Source organism: Rhinolophus sinicus, chromosome 12 (genome assembly GCF_057876585.1).
Source record: "Rhinolophus sinicus isolate RSI-liver-muscle chromosome 12, RSI-T2T, whole genome shotgun sequence".
NCBI lineage: Eukaryota > Metazoa > Chordata > Mammalia > Chiroptera > Rhinolophidae > Rhinolophus > Rhinolophus sinicus.
This window is the reverse complement of record NC_142512.1, coordinates 45,346,451-45,365,653: the sequence shown is the minus strand read 5'-3', so window position 1 is coordinate 45,365,653 and position 19,203 is coordinate 45,346,451. Positions and strand designations below refer to the sequence as shown.

General features: G+C 38.0%; 1 protein-coding gene across 3 annotated transcripts in view; it reads left to right on the top strand.

The window, feature by feature from the left end:
* Window positions 1-841: 841 nt before the first annotated feature.
* Window positions 842-19,203, top strand: part of POLG2 (DNA polymerase gamma 2, accessory subunit) — a 51,322-nt gene continuing 32,960 nt past the window's right edge. The window contains exons 1-8 of one of the 3 annotated variants that reach the window (XM_088802324.1): window positions 842-2,633; window positions 6,176-6,302; window positions 6,416-6,527; window positions 7,696-7,869; window positions 8,727-8,867; window positions 11,148-11,228; window positions 13,456-13,556; window positions 15,254-15,371. In XM_088802324.1, coding sequence (XP_088658450.1) covers window positions 2,069-2,633; window positions 6,176-6,302; window positions 6,416-6,527; window positions 7,696-7,869; window positions 8,727-8,867; window positions 11,148-11,228; window positions 13,456-13,556; window positions 15,254-15,371 — 1,419 coding nt within the window. In that variant the 5' untranslated portion in view covers window positions 842-2,068. Of the gene's footprint in view, window positions 2,634-6,175; window positions 6,303-6,415; window positions 6,528-7,695; window positions 7,870-8,726; window positions 8,868-11,147; window positions 11,229-13,455; window positions 13,557-13,910; window positions 14,245-15,253; window positions 15,372-19,203 lie in introns of those variants that run through there. The other 2 variants (XM_074319774.2, XR_016022970.1) reach the window with 2 other exon arrangements.

Sequence of the window (19,203 nt, the reverse complement as noted above, 5' to 3'; positions counted from 1 at the left end):
CGCTGCAGTGTGAATTACTGGAATGCTGAACAAAGCTAAGACTTGACACCTTTTAAGATAAGGTTGGCAAGACCTAAGTTTGAATTTTTCAGTGTCCAGGTTATTAACAAATTACAGTCTTCACAGGCTTCCAGGGGCTCCTAATTATAGTCACACTGGGAGTCATTGAATGTTTTTCTAATAACCCAGGGAACTCGAGAGGACTCCAAACTGTAAGGTCTATTCATTTAAATGAACACAAAAAAGTCCTTGTCAGAATTAATGGTTAACCAAGAGGAAGCAACATAACCAAAAACAGTGACCATAGTACAAGTCTTGTTAGGGTCAACATGGGTTTATTTCTAGTAAGATCCAGGGAGTAACCAGATTTAATTCCAGCTCACCAACCTAATTATTTCACTAATGGCTAGAAGTAGGTCTGAAATGTCTTCCCAGAGAATCTGGTATGTATGTTCTTGCCAGGAGACGAGAGTTCTTCATGAGACTTCATTGAAATTCTGATTATTAAATCGAGGCTTTAGTTGGTATTAATGCCTTACCTCTCAAATACAAAATTAGAATTTGTGGGGATGGGGAGTGGTAATTTTAGGACTAATACATTGAAAACTGATTCAACCTTAACAGTTTTCAATAGCATGGTAGGTCAAATTCATTAATGACTTAAGCTTTCAGGATAGGTTGGAGTATTATTTTACTGTTTAATGTCTAACGTGGGCCTTTTAATTTGTAAACACTGAAATGTGGGAAACATTTATCTTTGAAGTTTTAAAAGACAGTCCACTTTTTAGCATGTGTGTTGTGTCCAGCCTGTGGTTGTCTTAACTAATAAATGTGATTTTACTCCCCAATCGCTCTCTTATTTATTTGCGTATAGGCCTCTCCTCTGGTGTGTTTCCTTAGTGTGGGAAACACGTTAACAGTGCCCAGCTTTGCCATTAATATAATTGCCTTTCCAGCAATGCTGATGAAATTTTGTAGTTTCTTTTTACAAACCTGCACATTTGAATGGTTTTCTGAGCTTGTCCAACTACCTTAAACGTGATGAAAACTTTAAACTGTATTAACATTAATTCAATTGCTAAGTTACTATCCTGCATAAACTGCCCTTTCCTGGTAGTCTAGTGGAATCTAATTCACCTGGATTTATCAATTTTCCCCAACCACTTGAAGGGAAGCTAGCTAGAAGTAGGAATCGTGGGTTTTGGAATCAACTGTTTTCATCTGGGTTGTACCACTTTCCCAATATTTGGGTAGTTTTAAAGTGTTAAAATGGAGGTTGTAAATTCAAAAGCCTGCTAGGTAGTCGTGGATCTTCGTTTAAGTTGCATGTTTTGATGAACCCCCTAGAAGGGACCTGTGGTTAAAATTTGTACACAACGGTTTCAGTGTTCCTCCATATTCATCTGCGGGGCTTGTAAACATTGCTGGGTCAGGTGCTACCGGCCGCGGAGTGGATTCCCCTTTTGAGAGCCACTCCCCAGTGTAAAGGGACCATACTCCTTCCGGTTTCAGCTCCACCCAAACCCAGGAGAGCTGCTGGGGGGTGGGGGTGGGAGGCACGCGCTGGTGGTGCGTTTACTTAGTAGAGTTGCAAGGAAGATCTGGGTGTCTAAACCACCATAAAAGACTAAAACTTTAAAAACGGAACCAAAGTTTATTTCCGTTAATACTTAAGCTTGAGATGGTTTAAATGGTGATTTGAAGAATATTCTGATGTCTGACTTGCAAGAAAGAAGGAAACTAATGCTGACTCAACAGTGGCTACAGCACCGTAGCGAAAATAAGATGGAATGACCTTTATCGGTGCTGGTGAGGACAAAAAAAAATTGGGGGACCCGTCTTCACCGAGGAGCAGGAGCACCAATTGTAGGAGTCCGCCATGGCGAGTGCGGGAGGCCCCTGGCGGCCGCAGCCGGAACACAGTGACGCACTTCCGTGGGCGGGGTCGACTGCGCAAAAATTCACTTCCGTCGCGCCTCTGCAGTTAGTCCCGGGGTTTTTAGCGGTTGCAGCGGTTTGCTGGGATCACCAGCAAATAGGAGACTGAGCTCTTTAACTCCCAAGGGCGATGCGCTCCGGTGCAATCGTCAAGGCCTGCCAGAAAGTCTGCAGGTGCCTGTTGTCTGGGTTTGGGGGTCGAGTAGATGGGGGCCAGGCAGAGCGGTTGACGGAAGGGACTAGCTCGCTCGGAGGGCCCCTGAGGTCACACGCGGAGCTCTCCAGGGGGAGCGAATCAAGAGAAGCCTCAGAGTCTGGTGAGGGCAGCGAAGCGCTGGTAGAAATCTGTCGGAGAAGGCATTTCCTCAGTGGCACCAAGCAACATATTAGCCGAGATTCTCTCCTGACCGGGTGCCACTCCGGTTTTGGCCCCTTGGGCATAGAGTTACGGAAGAACCTGGCAGCAGAATGGTGGTCCTCGGTGGTGGTGTTCAGGGAACAGCAGGTCTTTCCGGTAGACGCCCTCCACCATGAACCAGGCCCTTCGCTGCCCGGGGACAGTGCCTTCAGGTTAGTTTCTGCAGAAACTCTACGCGAAATCTTGCAAGACAAAGAGCTCAGTAAGGAACAGCTAGTAGCATATCTTGAGAACTTATTAAAAACTTCTGGGAAACTACGGGAGAACCTTCTTCACGGTATGCTTCACGATTTGATGCTTCAAAATAGGTTGTCTGGGTGGAAAGGCAGTCTCGCTCGGTCTCGCGAATTCCACCTTTAATTCACGTGGAAAGGAAGTTACCTGGTTCACAAATTTTTGAAGTAGTTGGGTGTATTGACGGTGCTTCTGCCCTGGGGAAAACTGGTGCGTGGAATCGTTACTGTTCCTTAAAGAATCTGGCTGACGGGCCTGGTAACGCTCTCAGTTTCACGGGGCAATCTTTTAGAGTTCAATTGAGGAGCCCTAGAATTAGGAACTACATTAAGTCATGTGTTTGAATCATTTGTTCATCATCGCTAAAATATTTATAAATATTTCCACAGTCACCCTGCAGTTTTACACACAATAGATTAATCAAAGCTCATTTTTCTAAAGCAAAGAGAAAATACCCTTCCCCGTTTTTTTGTTTTTTGTTTTTTTTTAACTGAAAACGGATCTGCAATCTGTTGTTTCGAGAGCCCTTTAGGTAATTTTTGAGTTTGCAAAATAATAAGACTAATCAAGCTTTATAAGTGGTTCTTGAGTAAATACATACACAGCAATTTATAGGGGACCATTTGCCTTTAAAGTAAAATAGAACATGATTGCAGAGACTGAAAAAAAATTCAGGTTCTTTACAGGACAGACTTGCTGCCACAGCATCTCATCTTTGCAAAGTGCTATCCTTGCCATTTTTCGTTAAGTGGTACTATAAAGTAATTTGAAATAACCAATGTCCATGGTTCTCTGAAAATTAGTACCTATATTGTAACTTTAAAAGATTTCCTTAAGAAAATAAAGTAAACTAAAACAAACAGTTGAAAAAATGTGACAGTTTTGCTTTGTACTACGTAATTATTCCATGATGACTTGACTTTGGGAGCGTTAAATCACTGCTCATTACCATGTTCCAGAACAAATCAATCTTTTCTTCCTTATTAGAAAATGAAACTTAGCTCTTTTAAATGTCCGTTCACCAAAGCATCTGTGGTGTGCTAGACATTTTCTTGCCTTTAGAAATCTTAAATCCATTTATTTGCAGAATCCTTTGGTTGTCTAGTGTTTTTAGCTGAGAGTTACCCAGTTTGCCTTTTCTTTCTATTCCCAATGCTCTTGTTCTCTTTATTCCTTGTCTGAACTATAGTGGTAGCCACTGCTTATGACTAGTTTTTAAAAATTCTCAGCCATTATGTCTCCAAGTATTGTTACCACCCCATTCTCTTTCTTCTGTCCTATGACTAATTACACATATGTTAGATATTTTCACCATCTTGTCATCTTGAACAAAATCATATTTTAAAGTCTGTGTGTCATAACTCATATGTCTGTTTCCAGTATCTGTTTTTCTCTGGGCTTTGGGTCATTTGAACATTCTGATATTCTAGGTAATTTGTGTAAACATTGTAGCGATAAATTGAGGCTTTGGGTTCTGTTTTCTTCCTCTTGGGAGGATTTACTTTTGCTTTTGGCAGGCAGCTGAAGTGCGAGCATATCTTCTTAATACAATCCAGGATTAAGTTAATTGGAGGCTGGACTTCAAGCTTTTCACTTCATCTCTACTCCTAGAGTGTAGCCCTTTGAGTGTCCCTCGTGAAAGGCTGGGGTGTGTACCAGGGCCCCTTCTCCTTGATGAGCCAGGAACTACAATTTTTGTACTTCCCAGTCCCATAAGATGTCAGGAAGCTCTGCTCAGCACTTCAGCTTCTCTGCTCTGCTACTTGACTATTGGAAAGGCAGCATTAAATGTTGGGTTCACCTCTCTGCTCTTCCCTATTCTCCAAATTTTGGGCCCTCAAGTCCTTACTGCCTTGATAGCTCTCCTATGTCTTTAAACAGATTTTTTTTTTTTTAAATTAAAGTTTATTGAGATGTCATAAACAGATTTTTAAAAAGTTTCTTGACCGGCTTTTTGTTGTTGTTATCAACAAGCTAGTCTGTTACTATCAGAAATGGAAATCTCAAGTAAGTTTTGAACACAGTGCTGTCATTTAATGGGATAAATCTTTTATATAACTAGCATAGAGAACTACAAAAAAATCTTGAATTTAGATTTCAAGCAAATGGGTGGACGATTAATAGTATTAGAAACCAAGATTAATGTTATTATAAACCAAGGTTTTTTTACTGTAATAGTACAGAGATACAAATAGAAGACAAGAATAAACTTTGGCATGTTAAAATTGAATTGGCAATATCAGTATGAACTCAAGATTTTAAAAAATAATCTATTTCCTAACTTTCTTCATGGGACAATAGTAATGAGCACAACCTTATACCCAGATTTTGGTTTCGAAAATGAATCAGTGCTTGGAGAAATGGCTGATTCCAGGTCTGGGGCAGGGAAAGCCCAACGTCAGTTTGGGACATTTTATGATGCTAGAAAGCAAAGAATTACTCGAAGACTAGTGGGGTCATGCCAAAAGGACACAGATGCTGGCTTCAAGGAGACTCCCAGTGGCTACATTTAGGGCAAACAACATTAGAGTAAATATTGATGGTAATGGATCATAATACATTAAATAAATATTTAAACCATAGTGTTAATCAAAAAATAAGTAATCGAGGCTGCTGTTGGTGGGAGAAGTTGGAGAAAGTTTGTTTTTACAGAAGCTATGCAACAAATGTAGGAAGAAATGTAGAAAAATCACCATGTTATGATTTTGCAATCCTCAAGGGTATAATAATGGAGTCATGCAAGGCTCATCAGTGGATTCTAAAATACTGGGTGAAAGGTTGCTCAGGAGCAGAGTATTGTGGGGGAATGGATTACCTTAATCAGGTAGTCAAATTTGTTTCATTGATAGTGAGATAATCTGATACTGTGTTCCTCCTATTAGGATGCAATAAGACATAACATCAACTATGTAGTATTTATTCCTGCTAAAAATGATTAACCCAAATTAAATCATAAGGAAGCAATCAGACAAATCTCTGATGTGAGATAATCTATGACTGGCCTGGACTCAAATCAATAGTTAATGTCATTAAAAGCAAAGTTAGAGACGAGTCAGGGGAAATGTTCTAGATTCAAAGATTAGAGACCTAATCAAAATACAGTGCATGAACCTTAATTACGGAGAAAGAGAACAGCAATAAATAACATTTTGGGTGACGAGTGGAGAAAATAGAATATCGACCATATGTTAGATGAAATTATGGTATTATGATTAATTTTATGGTATAATAATGGTATACAGAGAATATTTTTAATTTTAGGAGATGCATGCTGAAATGTTTTTGGGGTGAACAAAAAGAAAACAAATGTGGCAAAATGTTGACAATTGGTGAATCTACGTGTAGGGTTTACAGGTGTTTATTGTACTATTCTTTCAGTTTTTCTTGTAGATTTGGAAAATCTTCAAACTGAAAGGTTGGGGGGAAACTACCTAAAATGCAGTGGTGACTAAGATCTACCTTAATAGCTCCATGGTACTTGTACTGCTGTGTTAGCATTATTACTATTAATTTGTCTATAAATTGACCAAAATGATTTGGGTTTATAGAAGAGATTTGTATGATGATTGATTTATCTTTTGACAGGTGCCTTGGAGCACTATGTTCATTGCCTGGATCTGGTAAACAAGAAGCTACCGTATGGTCTTGCTCAGATTGGAGTGTGTTTTCATCCTGTTTCTGATACTAAGCAGACACCTGATGGGGTTAAAAGGTACAGAACAATGGCAAATAACTTGGCCTTGTGTTTAAATAGTCAAGAACCAGTCATTTTCACTTTGAGACATTTTATATAATTTTCAAGTAAATAACTGATATTTCTTACAGCCAAAGAATTGGTGAGAAGACTGAAGCTTCACTGGTGTGGTTTACTTCCGCAAGAACTGCCAGCCAGTGGCTTGATTTCTGGTTACGTCATCGACTCCTGTGGTGGAGAAAGGTACTACAATAATCACCCTTAATTTAATAGTGAATAAGTAAAACGTCTTAATGTGTCAGGGGTAATACCTATACTAAATGAAATTTTCTTCGATGTAGCTATGTTATAAGAGACAACTATGCTAAATCAACAAGTACAAATAAAAAACTCTTGGCAATGATTTTCGTTGTTCCCATATAACAAAGTTACTTTGGTAAAGACATTTGTTGATACCTCTCTTGCTCAGAAGCCTTTGTTGATAAGCCTTTACGTTCAAGGTAAAGTTCAATTCCTTCACCTGGCATTCCTGGCTGGTGTAGAGTTTGACCCTGGCCCACTCTTACAGCTTTGACATTTGCTTCCTACCTCCATGAATTCTCCTTATTAGTCCTATGGTTCTGTAATTTGTAATCAAGTTTTAGTATATGCTGAAGGGAAAAAAGTTGAAGTAAGCATTTTGTCTCTCCATTGTCTTATCTTTCTCCAACTCTTAAAATCCCCGAATACCCACCTGAACTAAGTGGAATAATCACAAATAATCAAGCTTTTCACAAGGATAAGAATGATAAGTATAGGATACTTTCTTTCTTTTTCTTTTCCTGAACTTTCTCCATGTCTTTAGGAACAAACTTTATTATTTTTTTTCCCTTCTTCTGCTCCCCACCCTCCCCTCTCAAGCCGTTGTTTCTCAGTCTGGTTGTGTAGGACACAGCTCCCATAATACCATGCTGGTATTAGGAGCCTTGCACTCCCCGCTGCTGAGGCAGTCGGTCGTCAGTCCTTGGTCGTCAGCTCATGGCCTCTCATGCTGTCTGTTGTTCATAATCTCAGTTGTAGAGGGCGCAGCTCACTGGCCCATGAGGGAATCGAACCAGCAACCTCGGCATTAGAAACATGGTGTGCTCCAACCACCTGAGCCACCGGGCCAGCCCAATACTTTCTTCTTCATCCCACTTAGTTCTTGGTTACCTTCCTCTCTTGCTAATTGACCACAAAAAAAGACCCTTATTTTTCTCAAGTTTTTTCAGGCTGCTCAAACAGTACTTTTAGCAATACATTCACTCATATTTAATTAAACTGTGCAATTTTTATTTGGGAGTTGACCATTTTCATTCAGGTGCTGCATAAAAAGTCTCAGACAACTTTTTAACAGTTATTTTAAGTTAATAAGACAGACTGTCTTTTGCAGTTTGCCGTGAGCCCATCTAACTTCAGCAGCAGTGATTGTCAGGATGAAGAGGGACGAAAAGGAAACAAACTTTACTACAATTTTCCCTGGGGAAAGGAGCCAATAGAAACCCTGTGGAATCTGGAAGATCGTGAACTTTTACACATGTATCCTGGAAATGTGTCTCAATTATATGTATGTTTTACTTTGAGCTTCTATATATCCTGCACCCAGATTCTCTGTGATCATTTCTGAACCATTTGAAAATAAGCCGCAGACATGGTGCACCATGACCTCTTAATACTTCAGTATGTTTCTCAAGTGCAAGGACACATACCTACATTACCACAATGCAACGATTAAAATCAGGAAAGTAATAGTAATCTATTATTACCATCTAGTCCATAGATCCCTTCAAATGTAATGGGTTATTCCCACGTGACTTTTATAGGTCCAGGAGCCAATCTAGGATCGCCTATTTCATGTAATGTCATGTATCTTTAGTCTCCTTCAAATGAACAATTCCTTTTATCTTTTCTTATCTTTCATGACCTTGACATTTTTGAAGTGTACAGGCTAGTTACTTTGTAGAATGTTCCTTGGTTTGAGTTTCTTCCATGTTTCCACAGCCACAGAAATGGTGCTGCCCTCTTCTCAATGTATTGTATCAGGAGGCATATGATAGAAATTTTACTGGTGATGTTAACTTTTATTACTTGTTTAAGAGGGTGCTACTAGGTTTCTACAATGTAAAGTTGATAAATATTTAGTACTTATTAATTAATGAGTAATTAACAAGCCTTTTGTGGGCAGATACTTTATGTAAATAACTTGTTTCTCACCAAATTTTGACCTACCAGTTGTGGCGTTCATTGATGATTCTTGCCCAACTCAGTTATTACCATGAGCATTACCAAATGGTGATTTTTTTAAAAATTAATTTTATCATTCCTTCTAGATTTATTGATCAGTTTGCATTCTGATTCTAGAAGTAATTTTAAGAGCTAGTTCTGTGAAATGATCCTTTATTTTTGTTCTACTTTTCTGTGAAGGGCCGAGATGGACGAAAAAATGTGGTTCCTTCTGTTTTATCTGTAAATGGAGATCTAGACCGAGGCATGCTGGCTTACCTCTACGATTCTTTCCAGCTGACGGAGAACTCCTTTACAAGAAAGAAAAATCTTCATAGAAAGGTGCTTTTGATATTTCCATGATAGACTTTTCCATGAAGTATCTTTTCAGTTTTTTTTTTAATCTGGCCACATGAATAATAAACAGGTTCTCATAGAATTGAACAAGACATCCCTATTGGGCAATCCCAAATGCATTTCCGTTTGATCCTGGGGAGCTAGGCAGCTATTTCTGATTCTTAGCCTCTGAGCCTTTCAATTGATAGCTTCCATGTGCATCAGAAACTGAGTGTTAAGTGGGTTTAAATAAGACAGACCAGCAAGACTTGTGGTATTGACCTCTCTGCTTTTGGTCTGAGCCCAAATGGCTGACCACTGGATCGGAGGAACTAGATATGGACCTGGGTCAAGGGAAAGGCTTATTTTAGGAAAAACAGTTCTTTGGAGGGGCTCAAAATTCAGAGAGAGGAAGGGTTGAAGCTGAAGGTGACAAATGAGTAATGGAGTAAATTTTTGAAGAAACGGGAGGGATCAAGACAGAATCAAGAGCACAAGTGGGGGATTTGTCTTGAAAAGGAGTTAGTATTTGAAACAGCAGGGAGGGAAGAAATGATGGTGTAGCTATACGTAGGCTACTGTGGCTGGTCGGCCTTTGAAGGAAGTTTTACTCATACCCAGTATTTTCTTTGGGAATTAGGAGGCAAAATTATTAGCTTAAAACATGGGTTTAAGTGGCAAGAGTTTAGAATAGTCATATTCCCCTTGAATGTAAAAGGGAGCCCCAAATCAAAAGCTTTATTTAACATGTTGAGTATTCATCTGGGATTGGAAACCATGAGTTTGTAGCACCATTCTGCACAGTTAAGTGATTTATTGTGCAGTGCTCATTTAGCCTGATATGACCATAGAGAAAGTCAGATTAATCAGAAAGTTCAGAAAGTCAGAACTGTTCTGGGGATCGGGATTTATCCCGATACGTGTAGCAAACAAACAAGGGGGATCATTTCTTTGTCATACCCCACATCCAAACCATCACCAAACCTGTTTGACTCGAGCTTCAAAATATATCCTGAATCTGACCATTTCTTGCCACCTCTATTCCTTCCACTCTGATTAGGTTGGTGGTTAAACCACCATCATTCCCTCTTCCTCCCACTGAATGGTCCTTTGGAAGGTACATGTTACTTTGCTCCTCTGCTTAAAAGACTCCAGTAAGCTCCTCATCTTACTCAGAGGAAAAGCCAAAGCCCCGAAAGTGTTTTACCAAACCATTTCCTCTTTGACCTCCACCTGCTATTCTCTACCTCACTCAGCCGGCACCAGCAGCACAGACCACCTTGGTGTTTCTGGAACATGCCAGTCATGCTCCTAGCCCAGTGCCTTGTCCTTTGTTCTCCCCTTTGCCTGGAACGCTCTTCCTTCCTTATCCACGTGTCTTGTTTCTCAACCTCCTTTCAAGTCTTTGCTCATATGTCACCTCAGAGAGGAGACGTTCTCTTGCCATTTATTGAAAACTGCAAACAGCCCTCCCACAACCCACCCCTTGCCAGCACTTCCTATCTCCCCGCCCCACCTTTTTTTTAGCATTTACTACCTTCAAATATATTCTTATTTATTTTGTTAAAATCTCTTTCTCCCCATCATGAGGGACAGTGATTTTTGTCCCCAGCATCTAGAACTATTTCTGGCATCAAACAGCCATTCAAATGTTGAATGGATGAATGAATAAGAAGAGTGGTGGGTTTTGTTAAGAGAAAGTCCCAATGATAAGCCACATGTTCCCCAGCTGGGTGGGGAAGGCAGTGATACCAGGAAGGAGCATTTTGACTGAGGGAAATGGAGTTGTCAGAAAATGGGAGAATATCAAATGAATTTATTTCTGCAAAACATCTAAGTGAAGAAATCCATGAGCAGCTGCATATAGACAGCTGAATACATCATTACATGATTTTTTTTTAATGACCTCAACTAGCTTCCATTTTCACACAGAAAATTTTAACCGTTTAAGAAGCTCCATGTTTGTTAGTGCTTGTATTATATTTAAATAAGATGTATTATAAATGAGAAACAAAAACTCATAGACACGGACAATAGTTTAGTGGTTACCAGAGGGTAAGGGGGGTGGGGGGTGGGAGATGAGGGTAAAGGGGGATCAAATATATGGTGATGGAAGGAGAACTGACTCTGGGTGGTGAACACACAATGGGATTTATAGATGATGTAATACAGAATTGTACACCTGAAATCTATGTAATTTTACTAACAATTGTCACCCCAATAAATTAAAAAATAAATAAATAAGCTGTATTGTCCTCCCCCCACCCTCTCTTTCAATTGCTTTAGGTACTTAAACTTCACCCTTGTTTAGCCCCTATTAAAGTTGCTTTGGATATGGGAAGAGGCCCAACAGTGGAACTGAGACAGGTGGGTTAAATGAGTTTTAATGTCGTGATTTGAATTATAACCATTATTCCAAGTAAATGAGTAGCTTGCCATTTCAATTTTATTTTTATTCATTTGCTTTTAAAAAATGGTAACAAAGTAATGAACTGTGGATAAATACATGGTTAATTATAGATAATTCAAAGTATAGTATATTAAAGAAAATGAATACAATTCAGTGGATTTTGCTGTCGATGTCATGGCCGTAGTTGTATTTTTTTAGTGAGTATGCATAGTTTTGGTAATTAAAATATTTGTACAGATGTCTGGTGAGTTATTTTTTGCCCCTTTCCCTTTTTAAGATTTTGAGACTTGCTGGTATAAGTACAGGTTCTAGATCTATAATCTTATTTTTATTTTTCTAATCTATCTGGTCTAAATACTCTTGAGAAAAGCCAGGAGGGTGGTTTTAGTTGCTTCCAGAGACCCCTTCAGCAGTCATCATTTCTGTCTGGATGACTCAGGCCCTGTACGAGGACACTACAAAGATTCACTCAGCTTTCCGCTGGGGCTTCTATGGAGGGGTCTGGGTAGGTGGGGATAGCTCAGGGACAGAGAAGGGAATAGTTTAATTTCCACTTTATCCCCCAAGGGTTGTGGCAGGCTCCCCAACACCCTGGTAGGTGCAAGTTCCTAGGTTTTTTTGCTTGAAGGACAAAAAAAACCTCTCTTCCTTAGATTTTTGTCATTACAATTGCAGGCCTTGTTCTGTTTTTGTTTGTTTATGAGAATATAGTAGTATTTTTTGCCTTGGGTGTTTTTAATTTACCAGAAGGGTAGTATGTTGTATATCTTTTTCTGCTTTGAACTTTTTTGACAGAAACTGTATGCATGTAATTTTCTGGGCTGTGCAAGAATTTTTGCCAGTTATATACATGGGGATGGGATTGCTGGGTAAAATGAATATATGTAGACTTAATTTCACTACGTCAGCTACGTTGCTGTCCAGACCGGCTGAACCTGCTTGTACTCCTCCAATGGTGAGGGTTCTCATTTCCCCATGTCTTCAGCACTTAATCATGCTTAGAGCTTTTTCTCTCCTTTTCTACCGTTCATTAGAGCAGATTTTCTGCTGGCCACTAATAACTTATTAAAACCTATACTTATATTGATTTTTCCCTGTTAATTTCTTAGATTTATTAATATCTGTATTCCATCTATCCCCAAAATATAAATACCTCAATACCTATTTACTTCACTATGGTCTTTCCCTGGGTGATAACACAGACCTGCTGAATCAGAAACTCTGGGAGTGCGGCTGAGCAGTCCTGTTTTGGCAAGCCCTCCAGGTGTTTCTGACTCTAGCTGAAGTTTGAGAAACCGTGTTCTGGGTAGTGCAGACACATCCCACACCTCCAGCCGCACCCCCTACCTGCCCGGGATTTTTGGTATTGTCTGAAGATACTTTTGTTTGTCACAGATGGGAGGGTGGGGGCGGCTACTAGAACCTATCTAATGGAGACCAGGGATGCTGGTAAACATCTTAATGTCAGCCGAGCTGAAGAGGAGAAATCCTGCTCTAGAGTTTTAGCTCTAGATTGTTAAGGCCGTTTAAAATTTTGCTTTGTTTGGCTTCATCATGGCTTGTTAAGAAAACAGTAAGTTTACTGTGTCATTTATTCATCATTACTTCTTTTTTTCCAGTCAGGCTTTTGTCTCCAGCATTCCACTGAAACTAATCCATCATTCTTTTCTTCTTGAAGCATTTTCTTAAGTTGGCTTCAGGAATACCACTCTCTTGGTTTTCCTCATACTTTTCTGGCAACTTCTCCTTTGTTTCCTTTACTGATTCTTCTCTTCCTGACATGATAGTAAAACCCTAGGGCTCAGTTCTCAACTCTCAGGTGACTTTAGAGTTAACATAGCCCCTTGGACTTACTGTTTTTCTCTAATAAAATCTGTTTTGGTTTGTTTGTGTTTTGAATAATAATGATGATAATAAAAATTATTATATTTGGTATAACATTTTCTCAGAGAAGATTTGCATTTAGTATTTGGCTTTGCAGTGCTTAATTTCTTCATTTTCAGAGAAAGTATACAATTTATAAGTAAACAATGTAAATTATAAACATTATATTATCATGTAATTAAAGGAATTCATGCCCATTTTAAAGATTGAAAAAGTGATTTGTGGTTTCACAAAAATAGAGTAATTACTCTAGCTATTTTTATTTCTTTCATATTTGAAGTTTTTGTATTTTTTTTCCAGGTTTGTCAAGGGCTATTTAATGAACTGCTAGAAAATGGAATTTCCGTGTGGCCTGGTTATTTGGAAACTGCGCAATCCTCATTGGAACAACTTTATTCCAAGTAAGAATTGTCTTCCTTTTCGCTACATTTATTCAGAGTTTTTGATTATATGGTATTTCTTTACTTTATGAGTAACAGAAATAAATCTAAGTATACCTATATATAATATAATTCAAAAGTGTTCCCATCTACAGAAACGTGCCCTTAGTTAATTGCTACAGCAGGGAACAATATTCATCAAATATATGCAAGCACGTATTATGTGCAACTTCGAGATGTTATGTCATAAGTATGTATACCTGAGTGTATCAGTTTATGAGGGATGGAATGATATATATTGGATGCATTTATTGAGTCGGGACTGAGGGAACATGAATGGAGTGCCTTTTCCTTGCTGTTTTGGTTCATTCTGAGGCTGAGTAACTTCATCGCTGAGAACAGAACTCTTCCTTCAGTGACCGGCACCTGTGTTCATCTGATTGCTCAAGACTGAAACCTGGATATGTTGTCCTTAGCGCTTCCCTCTTCCTTACTCTCCGTCACTAAATGTTGTCAGCCTGCCTCTTAAATATATTTCATATCTATGTCTCCCCGTCTTCACTGCCGCTACCCAAGTTAAGGTCACCAATAGCTTGGCTAGATTATTGAAATAGTCTCATAATTCATTTCCCTGTCTCTCTTACCCTCTTCTATTTCATTAACTTCTGTTTTTTGTTTTTGTTTTTTAAATAAAGGAATTCATACTTTCCTCCTTTGGGTTTATTTTGTTATTTTTTTTTAGCTTTTTGTGTTGAATACATATCTTTTGGGTGGAAAGTTGTGAAGCTTTGTGTTTTGCTCCTCAGTTCTCTAATAACTTGTTAAAATGCACCGTTCACATGATGTCAGAAGAAAAGTGGGTTTCCATGGGTAAAGCAACTTGTTTTATCATATATAAAATGGAGGCGCGGTACTTGAACTTCCCAGTTCTCTCTGGTTCTAAAATTGTATTCTTTGAGTCATGTGGACATTATCAAGTTATAGATGTTCTTTATGTGGTAATGGCTATATTGTTTCAGGATAGTTTTACCCAAATATTTATTAAGCACCTACTATGCTTTATGTACTTTGATACAGCAGTAAATAAGACAGAAAAGTTCCCTGTTTTTATGAAGCTTATATTTTAGTGGGGCAAAATAGACAATAAACAAGTAAATAAACAAATAAGACAATTTCTGATGGAGTCCTTAAAAGAAGAGAAACATGAATGAAATGGTGTGATGGGGTAAACAGAAAGAAGGCCAGTGTGGATATATTTAGCTGTTGCTGAACTAGAAACTATAAGTTAGCATACAAAGTTATATATTAAGCATGATTTGGGCATGATTTATTTGTTGTACACTGGATTTTTATTATAGTAGCATTATAAGAGACTTTAATTTTTCTTGGACTGTATCGAAGTACCAAAAGGCTGAGGTTATTCTGAGGTTCATCCATATCACCCCAAATTATATGCTGAGGAACCAGTGCTTATCAGATTTTATTTTCTCTTATGACTTTAAAGCTATTACAAATCAGGAACTTTCTGAAAATTTTACTTTGAATGTGATTTAGAATCTTGAAAAAGGTGTTTTTTGGTATAGCTTTCAAGCCCTGCTTTTGAGTTTTGTGATTCTTGAAAGTGGCATGGACTCAAAAGTAATTAAAGCTGGTAATAGGGTGAATTTACAATTTATATTTGTGTACATGTATTTTGTTTAACTACTTTTTTTCCTTAGATATGATGAAATGAGTATCCTCTTCACAGTTTTGATTACTGAAGCTACTTTGGAGAATGGATTAATACATCTGAGAAGTAGAGACACCACAATGAAGGAAATGATGCATATATCCAAAGTAAAAGACTTTTTAACCAAGTATATATCATCAGCTAAGAATTTATAGATTTTAATATTGGTATAATAAATATTCACCTTTCCTAATTTGGTTGTCTTCTATCAACTTGGATTTTTTTAGCACCTTTGCACTTAGGAAGTGGACATTTTTGATGCTGTTTTGATTCGTTTTTATTATATTTCTTGATGTATTCCATTGTATAAAGAATATGTGCAGCTACAAGAAACAAAAATCCTCCTGTACTAGATTAAGCAAATTGAAAATTGTTTTTCTCATAACAAGAAATCTAAGGGGTAGACTGTCCAGAGCTGGTGTAATTGTTTCCTCCATAGTTAGGGACTCAGGCTTTTGCTATCTTTCTGTTCTACCATCTTTAGTATGTTGGCTTTTATCTTTTATACTTGTTGCTTCATGGTCACAAGGTTGGCTGCTGTATTTCTAGCCTTCTCGTCCATGTTCTAGTTAGGAAGTGAAAGAGAAAAGAGCTAGCCAGCCAAGACTTCCCCTTTTAATTAGGAAAGTAAATCTTTCCCAGACATCCCAATCAGAAGACTTGTTTACATTTCATTGGTCAGAACTTGGTCACGTGGTCATTCCTAGGCCAATCACTATCCAAGAGAATGAGAATATAATGACTCATTTAGATCAGACACAATTTATCCCTTAACAGTTATGGCAGTGTCTTATTCTCTCTGAAGTGGGTTTTGTTAGCAGGAAAGAAGGGATCTTCATGGAGTCTGCTACATTATATTGTCAAATACTGAAGATTAACCTAAAACTAAACTAAATTAGGACATTTATTGATTTTTGAAAAACTAGCGAAAATGAATGTTAGATGGCATCATCTTAACTGTTACAGTGTATTTCACGTCTGATTCTAATAGATATGTTTATAAGAAATCCTTGACCTTCTATGTGATTATGTCTTTGTTAATTTTACTATCATAACCAATCTGACAAAAATTCCAACTAATCATTTGTGTAAAATATCTGGAAAAGTTGGCTAAATAATCTTTTTTTTTTTTAATTTTATTATTAGTTTCAGTGGCTAATTTATTTGACTTTACTTGGTAGATTTTTATTTTTTGGTTATTTTCTGCTGTCATGGAGAATTTCGTACACAAACATACAGAATAGTATAAATTAACCCTATATACCAGCAACCATCAACCCATGACCAATCTTGTCTCATCTCCCCAACATTATCCTTCCAGATTATTTTGAAGTAAATTACAGCTATCATTTCACTTGTAAATATTTTAGTCAAGGATCTTTTGTTATCCATTATCACACCCAAAAAAATTAACCCTATATGATACAAAGAAATTATTGACAATTTCCTTGGGTTTAACAATAATTATATTATGGCTTTATTTTTCTTTTTAAAAAGTCCTTATCTAATAGAGACACTTAAATATTTTTGAGTGAAATTATATGATATCTGAGACTTGCTTTAAAAATCTCCAGTTTAAACCGAAAAAAAAGTGGTGGATTATAGATGAAAAATAAGAATAGCACTGAGTTGTTGAAGCTGAGTGATGGGTCTCTGGGTGTTCTTTGTGTCCTGCCTCTATTTTTGTGTATGAGAATTTTCATAGTAAGTATTAAAAAGCCAATTATTTAATATCAGATATCCACTCAGTTTCCAATTTGTGTTGTTCGTTTCAATCAGAATCAAAATAAGACTCATCTGTTGATACTGGTTTTTAGGTTTGGGCCCCTTTTATCCTATAGATTCAATCTCTGTGTCTCATAAGAAATTGTGTTATTATGGGGTTTTCCACTCTTTGGATTTTATTTATTACATCCCCAGGGTGTAGTTTAACTTGTTCCTCTCTCTATAGTTCCTATAGATTGAAAGTTGAATCCTGAGGCTTGATCAGCTTTTAAGTTCAATTTTGGGGTCAGGATTATTCCATAGGTTGTTATGTTCTCCCATCAGAGTCGGTAATGTCTAGTTGGTTTTCTTTTGGGGATGCTAGCAATCATTGATCAGTGCCTAGATCAGTCAGTTCATTAGAGGTGGCAAAACGGTGATATTTTGATTCTATCTCCCTTTTTCATTCGTTGGCTAGAATGTTTCTATAGAGAAAAACATCTCATCTACTGTTTGCTGAGAGGTAATGAGAAAGGTTTGGGATAAATGCTGGATTCGTCCCCTTTAAAGTTAATCTTTTTGATGCTAAAATTGTCCTACCTCTGGCCAGTGGGAACATTTTCAAGTTGGTCTCAAGTCCCTTTGACCCAACTTTAGTAGTCTTTGATAGCTTGGTATCTAGTATCTAATATGGAGATTGTATATTTCAGAGTTTTGCCAAGGAGACCATATTACGGGTAGTAGGGATGCGCATTGTTTAGAAGGTATTTTTGTTTCTGGGCCTTTTTGGTGTTCAAAGCTAGCAAATATATAGGTGTGTGTGTGTGAGTGTGTGTGTGTGTGTGTGTGTGTGTGTGTGTGTGTGTGTGTGAATCAGCTTTATTGCAATATAATCTGCATAAAGTAAATTGATCTATTTTGACCTGTACAAATATAGGTTTTGAGAAATGTGTAACCACCACCACAATGACAATATAGAATATTTCCATCCCCCAAAAAAGTCTTTCCATGCCCCTTTCGGACTATAGGGTTTTTACTCAACCTCTTCTCTCACACATCTGGATCTCCTCCAATGCCTAGAATCCCAATTCTCAAGACTCCTGAGGGTGATAGAATTAGAAGGCCATGCCACACATGCTCATTTATTTGCTCTATCTCATCTGAATCACGGCAGTCTCAGAATTGCAAGACCAATATTACCACTGTATGCCTACTTAAAATTTTAAATTTCTTTTTTGCAGTTTGGGGTTCAATACTTAGTTTTAAATATAACTGTGAGACACTAAAAAGTTTGTTTGTTTGATTATGGCTTAAATAACAGAAATTTGTTGTCTCAGTTCTAGAGGCTAGAAGTCAAAAATGAAGGTGTCAGCAGGGATGCTTCCTTCTGAGGGCTGTTGCAGACCTCTCTCCTAATGTTCCTTGTCTTGTAGATGACTATTTCCCTGTCTAAAAAGTTTAATTTTTAAAAGTAATTTTTCTGAAGAAAATCTCAGTCCTGCCCACAGGTACCTTTATTCAGGTACCTCGTCTTCTTAGGGGCCTCAGCCTTCACAGGGGATTGTATTCCTGGGCTCAGACCGTAGAATACCTTAACATGCAACTAGAATGTCTACACTGCAGCTGAGGGAAGTAGTGTTTCTGGAAGATTGTGTAGGTCAGAGGTGTCCCAACTGTGGTTACACATCAGAAGCTCCTGTGGAGCGTTTCAAAAATATATTTGAGCCCTAACCCAGACCCACTAAATCTCTGGCAGTGGGACCCATACAGATATATATTTTTAAATTTATAGGTGGTTTCTGATGTTTACACCACTAGTAACCACTAGTAATCTTATCAGAGAGCTGCATACCCAAGTAGTATTATTATGACAGACTTCTATCAAACACGATTACTTTTAATACAGTTCTCTTTCTTAATTCCTTTCTTAGGTATTACACTATACCAGTGTATGTTGAAAGATGTTATTAGAAATCGTTCTATGGAACTCATTGCTGATTTAGCCTTAAGAATGTTCTTGAAGGCATTTGTTTGCTGTATTATACTACGTCTTTCTGTGAGGAAGCACGGGAGACATTCCTCAGATTTAAATACCAGGGATATTGTGCTTCTCCTGAAGACTGGGCCCAGTGCTATGTGTTATGTATTTATTTGTTCACTCACAAGGACTTTTTGAGCACCTAAGTCCCAGGGACTCTGGGTGCTGGGGATGTGGCGGAGAACAACACAGACTAG